Here is a 13,963-nt window from a genome sequence, read left to right on the forward strand (position 1 = left end):
TCTACCAAGGGACAGATCAAGAATCCCATAAACTTTAAGTGTGACTGCTTTCTCTCCTTCAGACTCCTTGTGCCAAGAGACCAGTAGGTAAAAAAAGGGTCCCATCTTCCCAGAGGTCCTTGACCATCCTCCTTTGGAAGAGATAGATTTGCTGCTACAGTGGGGTCAGGAAAGAATATGTTTGGCACCAAGGCCATCCACTAGGGTATCTCTTGGTACGCACTTGCCCAATTTTGATGATAAGTAGACAAATTCAGCAGCATGGTTTGAGAAGGACATGGTGATTAGGGGCTCAGATCACTTAGGAATGAGGATCTCAGTCATCTGACCAGGTAAACCACCTAGACCTATAGAGGTACAAGCTGAAGGTAAAGAGAATCTAGAATGGGTAATGGCTGGGAAGTGGGGAACACTGAATATCAGTTATGTCACCAAGACAAGCTGCAGTAGTAGGGGCTATAGTTGATTCCAGTAACCTTCATGTAAGTTTCCCAGGGAAAGCAATCACCAGAATCCTGAAGAGTTATTCCAGGTAGAGTGAGCTTAGCATGTGGAGCAAATAGGTCTGAGCTGTGCAAAGTAGGTTTTGCTATCGTTGCTGTGATGCATTACCCAGATCCTCCATTTGGGACAGAGAAGCCTATCTATCCCCAGGTTGCCAGAAATGTTGGCTGCTAATAGCTGACAAATGATTCTCTTCCTGGGCATTTCCTTAAGCCACCAAAAGAAGCCGACTTGCCTGACTTCATGAGCCCTTCCTAGGGAAAATGTATCTGGCCAATGTAGGGCTTCAAAGGACCAGCTCTCTTGCCTCAATTGGGGCCATCTCAACTTACCTCAACCCTAAACCTGTGGAGGTGTCCCTTGTTGTGACTGTATCATTGACCAATTTCTCCCCTCCCTGCCCACCCCCTTCCCCAATCTGGAGTCAGGTGTGCTGTGTTACTTTTTGGGAGCACCCCCCAATAAACTTTCTGCAAATCTCTGTCTCATGATTTTTCATGAGAAGCCTGACCTTAAGATCTAAGGCCTAAGGTCACCTAAGATCTAACCTTTAGGACCTCAGAGAACAAGTCTAACCATCTGAAGGTGGACCTCATGGACTCTAACAGTCCTCGCCGTATGTTGTGTGCTTCCTACATGCTGGCTGCCCCTCACCAAGTGTTCTCTAGCTTGTGTGTTTCCCCATGATAAAGCCACCTAAACTGGGGTCCTGAGTACATCAGCTGTGGTCTGACATGCATGCCAAGAATGAGCATGGGCTGAGTCTCTCTTGGTTCTCGAGCCCTGGCTGCACACCAGAACCAAGGACGAAACTCTTTAGAAATCCAGACTCCTCACTCTCCTTCCCTCTCCTCATCCACCCATACCAGGTCCTGAATAAGAGGGTCTGGATGCAGCACGTTTCATGGTGTTCCCAGAGCTTCCCGGGCAATTCTGATTAATATCAAGATGGAGAATCACTGGGCTCAGTACTTGACTTCAATTTAGCAGCCCAAGCGTCTGTCCGCTTAGTTAGCAGCTTTTCATTTGACTCCTATGGACTTGGCTGTGAGCGAAAACCCTCAGTTTTATTCACACATGCTTCCGCTAAGCCGCCACTTCCCCACCCTGTCCTTGTACAGTTGGTGCCTTGGAGCCAAGCCCGGATCTCTCAGTTAAGCCCTGTTCATTTTACCTTGTGAGGTTGAGGCTGTTGCTTGAGCACGCTAGGATGTTCTGGGGTCCTGAGTGTATCTCCCAACATATTCCCTGTTTTCACTGGCTTCTTGCTATTCACAAAGGTGAGGGGCTTGTGCACTGTGGCTTTACCCAGGCCCTGATAAAAAGGTGGGCCAGCACAGGGGCAAGGACGAAGCCACCAGTCAGCTCTGAGGGCATTCCTTGTGTGCAGTGCACCAGGCCCACCTGGAGAAGGACATCATCTAACTTACTTCCATCACAATTATAAAAACTCGTCCATTTCACGGATAGATAAACAGAGGCAGAGAATATAAATACTGTGTCCAATAACATCCTACTGGGGTAGGAGACAATCTTTTCCTGCCATCTACAGCTCTAAACTCTAGGTTTGTCACCTCTCGGAGGAAAGGCGGGAGATTAAAGTGACGAGGTTGCCCTTTCAAGAGATTTTTTTAGAGTTGGAAGGAATCTTAGAAATAATCAAAAGTTTAATGGATCGGGGAGCTCAGGTAAAATGTCAAGACTTCACAGCAAACCTCACAGCTCTGGTTGAGACTAAAATTTGGGTTTTTGAGGCTGGGTCAAGTGTTCCCTCAGCTATACCTTCAGGTAACTTTGATCCAAAATGGCACTTCAAGGAGAAACACCCATGGGACTTATTGTAAGTCCCAGACGGTTCCTTTTGCGTTTCCAGAAGGGCTTGGCATGGGAGGACAGGCAATGTCTTCCTCCTGGGCTTCTGTGGAGAACTCTTAACAAGCTCTCCTCTCCTCCCCAAGGGATCAGAACCTCCCAGCCTTATACTGGGCCTCCACCCACATCTAGCTCTCAGTGTGTAGAGGGTGGCTGGATCCAGAGCCACAGCCGGACATTCAGCTGGACTGATGGACAGCTCCTCACTCTCACACCTGCTTCATTGGCTGTGGAGGCTGTGGTGGTTAAAGGTGGTGGGAGGTTGGCACTTGTCTATGATTTGAGTCGTCATGCTCATGACTTCATGAGTTCAGGCCGCCCACTTGAATAGCAGACCACCTGCATCAAGTCTATAACCAGGAGTACCCCTGGGAAGGTGGGTGAGCCCCTGGATCACACAAACTGCTGAGGGGCAAAAAAAAGGAATCCAAAAAGCAAGTCAGTGAAGATACTTGTGAAAAGAACAGCATATATACTGCAGAGGAAGTAATGAGAAATTATATTTCCCCTGCCAGTGTCTGCTAATAAATAATAATAATAAATAATGATAACAATACTATGGAGCTCTTGTGCAGGTATCATATTAAGTACTTTATATACGTATTACTGAATCCTTACAACAACCATTGGAAGTATTATGATCCCTGTTTTATAGGTGAGAGAATGGAGGCACAGGAAGGTTAAGTATCACAAGATAAACCAGCTAGTAAGTGGCTGGGTTCATGGAGTTTGAGTGTGGCTCCCTGTAACAGACTGGGAAATAGGGCCCAGAGAATGCACCAACCAAGGCATCTTCATTCCAAAAGTAGCTACCCATTGGCCTAAAATGCACTGTAGGCCTCCAGGCTCTCAAACTTTGCTGCTTTATCACGTAAGTCATGGCATCAGGTAAGAAACCAATTTCATCTGAAGATTGGAGTTTAACTTCCACTACTAATCTTCACTGATGAACAGGTTGGAAAGCCACAACACAAGGTCCCCACACAAAACTGCCAAGTGAGCAAGAGAATTCGAGACCTGCCTCCTGGGTTGTAGGCACCATCATCTCCTTGGGAGGCATTATGTTGAGTGTACTTTCTCACTGCCAAAGCTCACACATGCCAAACTCCCCAGCAAACATGTCTCCATGAGTCACCATGACACAGACCCTCCAGTGACTTCCCTGACAGTCTGCTTTCCCCGGGATCCCCAGCCTTTCCCTAGGAGGCACATGCTTTCCAGTGCACCCAGTAGGGGGCATCCTCGCCCTTCTACCTTCTGCCCTGGAGGGTGAGATTGGCAGCCAGCGTGGGGTGCCTGGGACTCAGCTCAGCCCAGGAGCCACATTTCCCAAACTGGTTATTCATGTGACCTCCCTGATTTTCTCCGTATCACTCTACCATTATTTACACGTTATTTTTCTTTGTCAGTTCACATTTTAGGAAACCTAAATGTATTTTTAAAAGGAAAAAAAGTCCTCTTTGACGAAGGTTTTCCTGGCTCTCCTTGCTATGTGGACTTCTTGCATTCTGAGGGCCACTAGGTAGGATGAAGGCAGGAGAATACAGGCCCCACTGAAGCTACGGTCGAGGGTCTCAAGAACTGGGTCCAGGCACTGCCACCACCGGGAGAAGATGGGTGAGGCTTTATTCTGTGGATTAGAGCCTCAACCTTCAAAGCCCAAGACTGAAAGAATCCGAGTAAGGAGTACTGAAGTCCCCGCCTTCCTGTGGCACCCCCAGTCTCATAAAGTGAAAGGAACCTGTCTCTTGTCTCTTCCCAGGCTGAGGGAGAGGGAGGGGATTGTCCTTCCAGGCAGACAAGAGGGAGGGGCTTGGGTGCAGGACCAGAGGTGGCTGCAGGTGACAGGTGTAGGGTCTTTGGGAAAGGGCAAGGATTTTACTTGCAAAATGCATTCAAGCAGACCAAGCAAGAACCTGATCCCAGGGAGAGAATGGGAACTGCAGGGGCCCCAGAGGGGCCCAGGGCTGGCTGGAGGGAGGGCTGATGACAGACAGAAGGCTTGGAGGGAGGGGACGGAGGATGAGTCCTGAAGGCAAAGGGGCATGAAAGCACAGAGGGGTTCCAGAACTGCTTCCACAGGCTGTCAGGCCTTGTTACAGGATCTACCCTGGGTGGCCTTAGAATCACTTTTCCCGGAATTGGTTTTGTGCTAGGAATCCCCTTAGCTCCAGCCCTCAGTGGCCCCCATCCTCCTGCCCTGGCCCAGACTGGCCAGCAGAGGCAGTTCTAGGGCCTGGGTGAGGGCCCCACGGTTGTTAGGGGGTGGAACAAAGGCTCGCAGTGGGCCCTGGGGCAGAAAGCCAGGCCCTCAGAGGGGAAGGAAGTCCTGGGCAGAGCTCCCTGTTCCCCCAGCTTAGCTAAGAAGAGTGATAAAGAGGAGCAGGTTAGGCAAGAGGAAGTGGGCTGGCTGAGCGAGGCTGGGACTGAGCTCCCAGGGCCCAGGTGGTGTTGGTGTCAGGTCCGTGTACCCTCAGTAGGCAGCCAGCACTGGGGCCTCTCCGAGCAGCCTCCTGTCCCCTGGTGTTTTCACCCCGGCCCTGCGCACAGAGCAGAGAGCTGGGCAAGACAGCACAGGGGAGGCTGGTGACAAGGGCTGCTGTGTGTGGAGTCCTGTTTGGTTTGTGGGGATTCTAGACTTGTACCAGGCCCACAGGGCCAAGAGGAGGCATGTTTGGCCTGTGAGGGGCCTGATTGCCTCACTTGTACCTCATTTTCATGGGAGGAAGCATTGAGAAAGAAGAGCCTGGGGCATTCAGCAAACTTTGCTTATTCAAAACACCAAATCCCAGCTGGGCCCCACCCCAGCCTCAACTCCCGCCTCCAGGGTGGTCCTAGCCTCCTCAGCCTTGGGGTGAGACTCCTATGCTTTAGAGCCCACCTCTGTGGCGGTCCCTTCCCCTGGGGAGCTCCTTACACCCTCTCCTCAGGCCCAGCTTGGACAACAGCCTCCCCAGGGGTCTCCACATTGTTCCTTCTCCAGCTCCTCAGCGGCATCTGACCAGAGATTACTCCCGGGACTGAGGCCCCCAGCTCCAAGGTGACCAGTTCTGAGGACCCGCCCCTCAGTCCTGAACAGCACAGAGAAGGAAGCCCTGTGCAGGAAGTGCTGAGGCACAGGGTGAGGGCGGGGGCTTAGTGGAGGGGAGCCTAACCTCCCTGGGCAGGAGCAGTGACCACAACCCCCCAGTGAAGGCAGGGGGGAGGAGACCGATTTAAAAGACAGATGGGCCTCTGGCCAGAGCATTCAGCTCTGCCCCCAGCCGCTGCCGCCCGTGGGCTATAAGAGTCTCCAGACTTCCGGACCCACTCAGGGCGGGTGCCATGTGAGCCCAGCCTGGCTCTCCTCCCGCCGGCCTTCCTTCCTTCCCTCCTCCTACCCACGCGTGCCTGTCCAGCCTCTCCAAAGAGGGACGCTTAGCAGCATGTCTCTGCTCAACCCTGTCCTGCTGCCTCCCAGGGTGAAGGCTTATCTGAGCCAAGGGGAGCGCTTCATCAAATGGGATGATGTGAGTGGGGCAGGGGCCGTGGGCTGCTGGGGCACTTGGAGTGGTGGGAACCCAGTTGTCAGGGACCTTGTTGGGGTGGGTGGGTTGGTTTATGTCTGCGGGGACCAGGCGCCTGTGCGGTTTGGCCAGGCAGCTGACACGGCGGCCTGGATAAACAAACCTGGGGCTAAGCGTGTGTGCCCCCGAGCATCTGTCCCTGGACTGACTGGGTGAGGGCTCCGTCTCCGTCTCCGGGTGTAAGAAAAGGAGGGGCTGCCTGGGTGGTCACGGGAGAGAGTTTCTTTGGGTTTGGGTCTGTCCTTCGCCAGAGCCCCTGAGACAAGCAAGATTTGTGGTTCCCGGTCTCAGCATCAGTGGGAGGAAAGTGCCCCAGAGCTGAGGCAGGGCCCGAAGCATTCTTGCTCCTCCCCATCTGGTCCTGCCCTGGCTCAGGGGAGCCCCACTCTTCCCTGAGCTGCTGTGGGGCAGCCACACAAGGCGGGGGGACCCTAAGTGAGAACTGGAGGCTTCTGCTGGGAGGGAACTGATTGACTTCTGCTTCTGCTGGGGGTTTTCAGCCGGGCTCCCTGTCTGCAAGGAAAGGGGGAAACCACTGCTTTGCCTTGTATCGTTGTTTCCACCATCTGTGCCTTCCCAGGCTGGGGCCTGCTTCCCAGATTCTAGTCTTCCTGGCCCCTGAAAATGTGTTGCGACAGGCCAGGGATTCTCTTGGGCAGTGAGAAGAACAATTTGGGGTCCTTCGTGAGGCTGTTTGATAGGCCCAGTATTGAAGCCACAGTGGGCTGGTCCCAGGAAGGGAACTGGAAGGCTCAGGGGTGTGTGTTGGTGGGGGGGCCCATAGGGCTGGTTCGTTCTCCTTACAGGTGGGATGAGGGGGTCCTGGGTCTGTGAGTTAAGGCAGCCCGCGGCTCTACATCAGGCTGAATAATCTGGTTGCCATGACTATGGGTAGGAGGCCCCTGGCTAGATGCTTTCTGCTTCCCTAGGAGTGGTGTGGGGGATGTGGCATGGTGGTGACATGTCCCAGGAGACTGTGGAATGGGGGAAGTGGCTCAGAATGAAAAGTGAAGTGGCCTCTCTCGGTTCCTCTGGGAAGTGTGTGTAACTTGACTGGGCAGAGGGTCATTAGGGGTGGGGACACACTATCTGGCCTTCTCTGCAAGCCAGTACCTGGAAACCCCACTGGCTACACTTGTAGCTGGTTGCCCCACTCCCTTCCCTGAGGCAGGGCACGGCATGACCTCGGATCCTGACCTCCACAAGCAGGACTCTCCCAAGCCTAGTCATGGAGCACATGCACCTGTGAGATAGGGCTCTGTTCAGACTGCCTTTAGCCCAACTGACCGCTGACTTGAGTACGTTGCGTCCTGTTCTTCGTTGAGCACAATGCAAAAGATGTAATCAACTCCCCACTTAATTTTGCCTCCCATGGTCCCTTGACAATGTATTTGGTGGGAGAAACTTCTCCTGCCCACGGAAGGAAACTCAGCCAGTCACAAGACATTCCATCTGCTCTTGGGGAACAGACAATTCTATGGTCACTTCTTCTCATAAAACCCAATCTTATTTCGGAAACTAGTTATAATTCAAAACTCACATCTTACTTTGGATGACACCTTCTGCCCTCCCCCTTCTAGGAATGGTTTTAGGTGGGCTACACATGCTCTGCAAAGGCAGGATTTCCTGATCTTCCACCAAGCCCTCCCTACTATGGGGTGCAGGGAGAGAAGAGGGAGAGGGGTGCCAAAGTCCTTCATGAACAGGTGCTATCATCAGTTGGCTCATGCTTTCTGAGCATGGAAGAATGTTAGGTTTATTCTTTCTCTAGTGGACACTTTGGAGGATTCTCCTAAAAGTGAGGAGACCCGCTGAGCTGGTGGTCCCTTATGTAAGGGTGCTTCTGCCATCTATATTTCAGAAGGTCACTCAAAATTACTTCCTCAGCCCCTTGGAATCCAGATACCACCTTCAGTTTCCTGTAGTTTTGGACTCTGCCCCTCTTTCCCGTAGGCTTTCTCTGGACCCCAGCACACACTCTTGTGTTCACTGCCCCAACAGATTCTGAAGTTTGGGTCCATCTAGCACAACCAGCGTCCCAATGCCTCTGACATTCAATTTCCTGGACAGGAGTCAGATCCCAGTCTGCTTTGCCCCACAACTGCAGGAGTGGCCAACGCTTTCTAAGTACAGTTGAAACCCCTCACTAGATTTAAAGTGAGGGGCCAGGCACTCCCCCCAACCCTCCCTTTGGGAGGGAAGGGAATAGAGCTCACAACACAGCTTTCTCTAAAATTAGTCCCCTCCCAAAGTGTTTTTTCCCCCATACTCTAACCACCACTGACCCGAGAACCTTGTTTTGACCATTTCCTTTGTAAATTCTGCATTTGGTGTGATTTGGTGTACAGCAACTATCATGCCTTATTGGAAACTTCAATTTTATTATCTTGCTGCATATGCATATGAAGATGATTAAAATGTAAGACAGCCTATGTGCTCTGTGACTGGAACACAAATTTAGAGCCATTCACCAGTTCTTCAGCAAACACGGAGCAGTAAACTCCTGGGCTAGCACATAGACTTGTGGCCCAGCTTATGCTACAGCACAGGCTTGTTTCCCTGGAGTCCACAAGCCTTTGGGGATTTTTCTGGATGGGCTTGTAGGTGTGTGAACCACACACACACTGTTATAGCATGTTTCAGGGAAGACTTCAGAAGAGGAGAGACTTGGGGTGCTCTTTGAAGGTATTTCAGGCAGGGGAGGGTTGGGTTCTTAGGCTTGGAGGTGGGAATGGACTTGGTGTCTATGGGACAGCTGGATGGATTGGCGGGGAGTGGTTTGTGGAGGGAAGACGGTGAGCTCTGAAACCCCTGGCTGGGCCAGGGAAGCTTGGCCTGAAGTCTCAGAGCAGAGAGTTAACCCCCTTCTGCCTTTTGTTTCCTTCCTTCCTTCCTTCCTTCCTTCCTTCCTTCCTTCCTTCCTTCCTTCCTTCCTTCTCATCCTTTACCACTTCTGTCTACAGGAAACTACAATAGCCTCCCCGGTTATCCTCCGTGTGGATCCCAAGGGCTACTACTTATATTGGACATATCAGAGTAAGGTGAAGCAGCCCCTACCTACCATGGCCCTGAGCTCCTGCTGATGCGTTGAGTCGAAGCAGCCTTTTGATAACGTAGGGATGGAGCTGTGAATGCTCAGGGAGTATAGAAAGACCTGGAAGGGGGGGCTCTGAGGGGGCTCTGGGGCTTCCTGCGGACAGGGGCTATTTGTTTTGGGAGGGAGAATGCAGTCAGTCCAACCATGGCTGCTTTGGGCCAACATGTTCTAGACTTGGCATTCCTTGGAGAGACAGAGAGAAAGGAAAAAGAACTGCCACCGAAGGTGGATTCTCTACCTGTGGTTCTGGGTAAACTGGGGCTCAGAGAGATCAAGTAGGGTCTCTGTACCTGAATGGAGGGAAGGGAGGGGAACGTGGGGAGAGTTCAGGATAGTATGGGCAAGACCAAAGGGCACAGCTCCTGAGTAACTTGAATGGCCTGGGAAGGAATGGACAGAGGAAGAGAGGAGGCTCCCATGAGTAGGGAGAACCTGATTGGTGGGAAGGGAAGGCTAGGGTCCAGGGCACCCCAGATAGTTTGGGCATCTACAGATGGCAATTGACCAAGATGTGAAGGGGTGTTGGAAATTCCCTCCTCTGCTCTTCATTCTTGACTGACCTTTTTTGTTCTCATCCCTTCTTTGCTCCTAACTGGGGCACTCTTCAGGAGATAGAATTTCTGGATATCACCAGCATCAGGGATACTCGCTTTGGGAAGTTTGCCAAGATACCCAAGGTAGGTGGGCCCAGTGGCATCCCAGGCTCAGCGTGGCCACCAGCTCCATGGGGCCAAGCTCTGTGGGTGTGGGAAGCCTAATCTCTGGAGCAAGGGGAAGAGTTCCCAGGCTGGCCAGCAGGGCCTCCTCCCAGAGTGGAGGGGGAGACATGGCTGCTCTGAGCTTTCCAGAGCTTTGGTACCAGGGAACCATACACAGAGATGCTGTGTGGTCAGTTCCTGTCCCTAGAGCACCCTGGACTGTCTGGGAGGTATTGCTTGTGCCCATCCCCCTCCCCATCTGGCTTGCCTACATTTATTTGCCTAACGCCAGTAGGAAAACTGGAGGAAGGGACTGGTGGGAAGCTGGATTCCCTGAGACTGGGACTTAAGAATTCATCTTCAAATGAAAAGTGGCAAACAAAATACACGGGACTCCCAGGCCCTGCTGCTGGGTTAATCTCTTCCTGTGGGTTCTCCATCTCCACTCCAGCCCCTGGAGTTGGGAATGGGAAGATGCTGGGGCCCATGGCTCCTCAGATGGGGATGGGACTCCACCCCAGGTGGCCATAGTTCAAGTGCTGAGGGAGAGGGACAGCGAGAGCCACAGTGGGCAGGGATGGGGGCATACTTCTGATCCTGTGTCACCACCTGCTGCAGAGCCAGAAGCTCCGGGATGTCTTCAACATGGACTTTCCTGACAACAACTTCCTGCTAAAGACGCTCACTGTGGTTTCTGGCCCTGACATGGTGGACCTCACCTTCCACAACTTTGTCTCCTACAAGGAGAATGTGGGCAAGGTGCATGCTGGGGGCACATCTAACCTGGGGCTGGGCACCTGGGGTAGCCTGGGCTTCCTGCGAAACAGGCCTGGGTTGGGGGCACCTGTGTGGTCAGGGTTCTGACTGCCATGCCCTGGGGTCCTGCAGAACTGGGCTGAAGATGTACTGGCTCTCGTCAAGCACCCGCTGACAGCCAATGCCTGTCGCAGCACCTTCCTGGACAAAATGTAAGTGCCTGCCTGCCCAGCCTTGGTGTGCGGGGTTACAGGTGCCAGCCCCAGGGCCTAAAGAGCTGCTTTCTGCCCCACCAGCCTGGTAAAGCTCAAGATGCAGCTCAATCCTGAGGGGAAGATTCCTGTGAAGAAGTGAGTTTCCCCAACTCTCTTCCCACACTTCCGCCCAGCTTCTCTCCAGGTCTGACCCCTCTCTTTGCCTGGTGCCTTTCTCTGCTCCTTCAGTTTTTTCCAGATGTTTCCTGCTGACCGCAAGCGGGTGGAAGCTGCCCTCAGTGCCTGCCACCTCCCCAAAGGCAAGGTGAGTGGTTCCCCCGTCCCAGCCCACCCCCTCTCAGCTGAGCTGGCTGTGACAAGAGTCCAATATGGCCAGGCCTGGTCAGGGCGGCGAAGGCAGGGGTGAGAACACAGCCCGGCCAACAGCCCCCAAAGCCAGTTAACCTTCAAGCACCGGGTTCTGATACTAGGCACAGAGACAGGACCTGGGCAAAGGGGATGAGGTGCCTGGGTCCAGAGCAGGTTGGTCTACACTGCCTACTCCTGGGTGGCTGGCTGTGTGGGCAGTGGGTGGTGACTGTGTTCAGGGCAAGTAGCCAAGGTGGGTGCATCCCCATTCTAGCCTTGCAATGAAAGTCGAGAGGGAATGTTCTCATCTAGAAGAGGGAGATAAGGTCAGCAGGGATGGGGCAATCTGCAGGGGTTGAACTGTGGGGAAGGGGCTAGTTGTGCAGAGTGTGGGAAGGGGAACAGACCAAGCATTGAAGCTGCCAGGACACAGCCTTTAGCTTAACGCAGGAGAACATTTTTCCCCCTTCCGGTTAAATGATGTTAAATTACAAGTTGTGCGCAGGGTCACCCTATGAGGGGCCTTATGTGGATTGCAAAAAGGAGCCCTCTGGGCAGATGCAGCCAGAGCCCAGTGTTCATGCCTGGCTAGGGGAGTGGATCTCAGTCCCCTGTGCCCATGAGGGGCACTGCCCCAACAAGAAATTGTTGTTATAAAATAAAACTAAGACCTTATCAATCACCTGTCCACATGGGTTCCAGGAAGACTACTCCCCCTCCAGTCACAGCTAGTGACCCCTTGAGGGAGTCAGTCATAGGAATGCAAGCACCGGGTTAGAGAGAGGGTGGGAATGGGCTCCTGTGGTGGGCCCTGCAGCCGGTACTGCTTGCTGCACATCCACTCTGCTGTTCTGCCTCCTGAGCTCCCACCTTGGCTAAGTGCTCCTTTGTCAGCTCTCCTTGTGTCCCACTAGGACCCACTGACCCATCTTTGCTTGGAGCTGATGGGTCCAAGATCCAGGCTTAGGCAGATATGGTCTGGCTCTCTTGTTCAGACCCTCTGCTCCAAACTGAGACTGATGTTGGCCTTCTAGTATGATCCTAGAAGACATCGAATGGGTTTTTCTGGGATGGAAGGCAAAGGCACAGAATCCCTGGACACCACTAGTCTACTTTCAGTTTCTACTTCTATAAAGTTGCCTAATCTGGACATTTCATGTAAATGGAATCATACAATATGTGTCCTTTGGTGTCGGGCTTCAATCATTTAGCATAAGGGTTTCAAGGTTCTTCCATGTTGTAGCATGTATCAGTACTTCATTCCCTTTTACCGCTGAGTAATTTCCCATAGTTTGGAGGGACCACATGTGGCTTATGTATATTCATTAGTTGATGACATCTGGGTTGTTTCCACTTTTCGGCTATTTTAAATAATGCTGCTATGAACATTCGTGTGCATGATTTTGCCCGGACATGTGTCTTCAATTCTCTATACCTAGAGGTAGAATAGTTGGGTCAACTATTTATTTAACAACTGTCTATTTAACATTTTGAGGAACTGCCGAATTGTTTTCCAACGTGACTGACCATTTTACAATCCTACCAGCAACGTATGAGGGTTCCAGTTTCCTCACCGAGACTTGTTGTGTGTCTTTTTACAGTTTTAGTCATTCTGTGGGAGTGAAGTGGTATCCCATTGAGGTTCTGATTTGCATTTCCCAAATGACTAATGAGATTGAGCATCTTTTCATGTGTTTACTCGTCATTTGCATGTCTTCTTTGAAGAAATGTCTATTCAAATCTACTGCCTGTCTTTCCATTGGGTTATTTGTCTGTTTACTGTTGAGTTGTCCCTTTAGTAGACATTTGATGTGCCATTATTTTCTCCTTTCTGTGGACTTTTTCACTCTCTCGATGGTATGCTTCGAAGCACACAAGTTTTTAATTTGAATGAAGTCCAGTTTGTCTTTTTTTGTTGTTGTGCCTTGGGCTCTTTGGTGTCTCTAACTACTACTGTTGAATTATCTATTTCTCTTTTCAGTTCTGTCAGTTTTTGCTTCGTGCATTTGGGGGCTCTGCTGTTCGGTGCACAGTTTTCATTCAAGTTGCGTCTTTTGGAAAATTTGTCCTCCACATAAAAAAAAGACAGCCCACTGCTCTGGCAGCAGCACCACTTGCTCCTAACCTCTTTTCCTCCCTGCTCTGGTCATCCCTTGGTTCTGATCCTGCCACAGCCAAGGGACTAATCGGTGTCCAAGTTCAGGGTCAAGGCAAACCAGCTAAGCGTGCTCTCTGCTCAGCAACCCGCGCCTTGAGAAGCAGGTCCTTGGCGGCGTACCGATGCTGCTCTGCCTGCCCTGAGCCCTCTGTTTGACAGGCCCCCTTGTGCAGGGCTGGGCCTTGTCTGTGGTTCTTAGCACTGAGAAGGTGGGACGGGAATGATCAGGTGACTATCCCCCCAGAACGATGCCATCAATCCTGAGGACTTCCCAGAATCCGTCTACAAGAGCTTCCTCATGAGCCTCTGTCCTCGGCCAGAAATAGATGAGATCTTCACTTCCTAGTGAGCTTCCTTAGCTGGGCTGGGCATGGGGAAGGGGTGGTGGCTAAAATCCCACTTGCCATGCTGGGAATTAGGTGGCTTCTCTGCAGTAGGCAGTGGTTCGTGTCTATTGACCTCTCTGACCTGCAGCCACGCCAAGGCCAAACCCTACATGACCAAGGAGCACCTGACCAAATTCATCAACCAGAAACAGAGGGACTCCCGCCTCAACTCTCTGCTCCATCCGCCAGCGCGGCCTGACCAAGTGCGGGGCCTCATCGACAAGTACGAGCCCAGTGCAATCAACGTGCAGAGGGGTGAGGACTGAGGGAGCCCCTCCACCCCGTGGGCCTGACCCACTCTGGTAGCCGGGCTGCAGCCCTGACAGCTTTCTCTTGCACCGCCCCCCCCCCCCCCCCGCCCCC

At 52.2% G+C, this 13,963-nt stretch overlaps 1 protein-coding gene across 1 annotated transcript in view; it reads left to right on the forward strand.

Annotated features, from left to right (window-relative positions):
• Positions 1 to 5,550: 5,550 nt before the first annotated feature.
• Positions 5,551 to 13,963, forward strand: part of PLCB2 (phospholipase C beta 2) — a 21,959-nt gene continuing 13,546 nt past the window's right edge. The window contains exons 1-9 of the mRNA XM_077764375.1: positions 5,551 to 5,885; positions 8,906 to 8,983; positions 9,648 to 9,716; positions 10,356 to 10,496; positions 10,626 to 10,705; positions 10,790 to 10,843; positions 10,937 to 11,012; positions 13,459 to 13,559; positions 13,689 to 13,855. Of these exons, the coding sequence (XP_077620501.1) occupies positions 5,802 to 5,885; positions 8,906 to 8,983; positions 9,648 to 9,716; positions 10,356 to 10,496; positions 10,626 to 10,705; positions 10,790 to 10,843; positions 10,937 to 11,012; positions 13,459 to 13,559; positions 13,689 to 13,855 (850 nt within the window). The 5' untranslated portion in view covers positions 5,551 to 5,801. The remainder of the gene's footprint in view (positions 5,886 to 8,905; positions 8,984 to 9,647; positions 9,717 to 10,355; positions 10,497 to 10,625; positions 10,706 to 10,789; positions 10,844 to 10,936; positions 11,013 to 13,458; positions 13,560 to 13,688; positions 13,856 to 13,963) is intronic.

Source organism: Crocuta crocuta, unplaced genomic scaffold, assembly GCF_008692635.1.
Source record: "Crocuta crocuta isolate KB4526 unplaced genomic scaffold, BGI_CrCroc_1.0 scaffold102, whole genome shotgun sequence".
Taxonomy (NCBI): domain Eukaryota; kingdom Metazoa; phylum Chordata; class Mammalia; order Carnivora; family Hyaenidae; genus Crocuta; species Crocuta crocuta.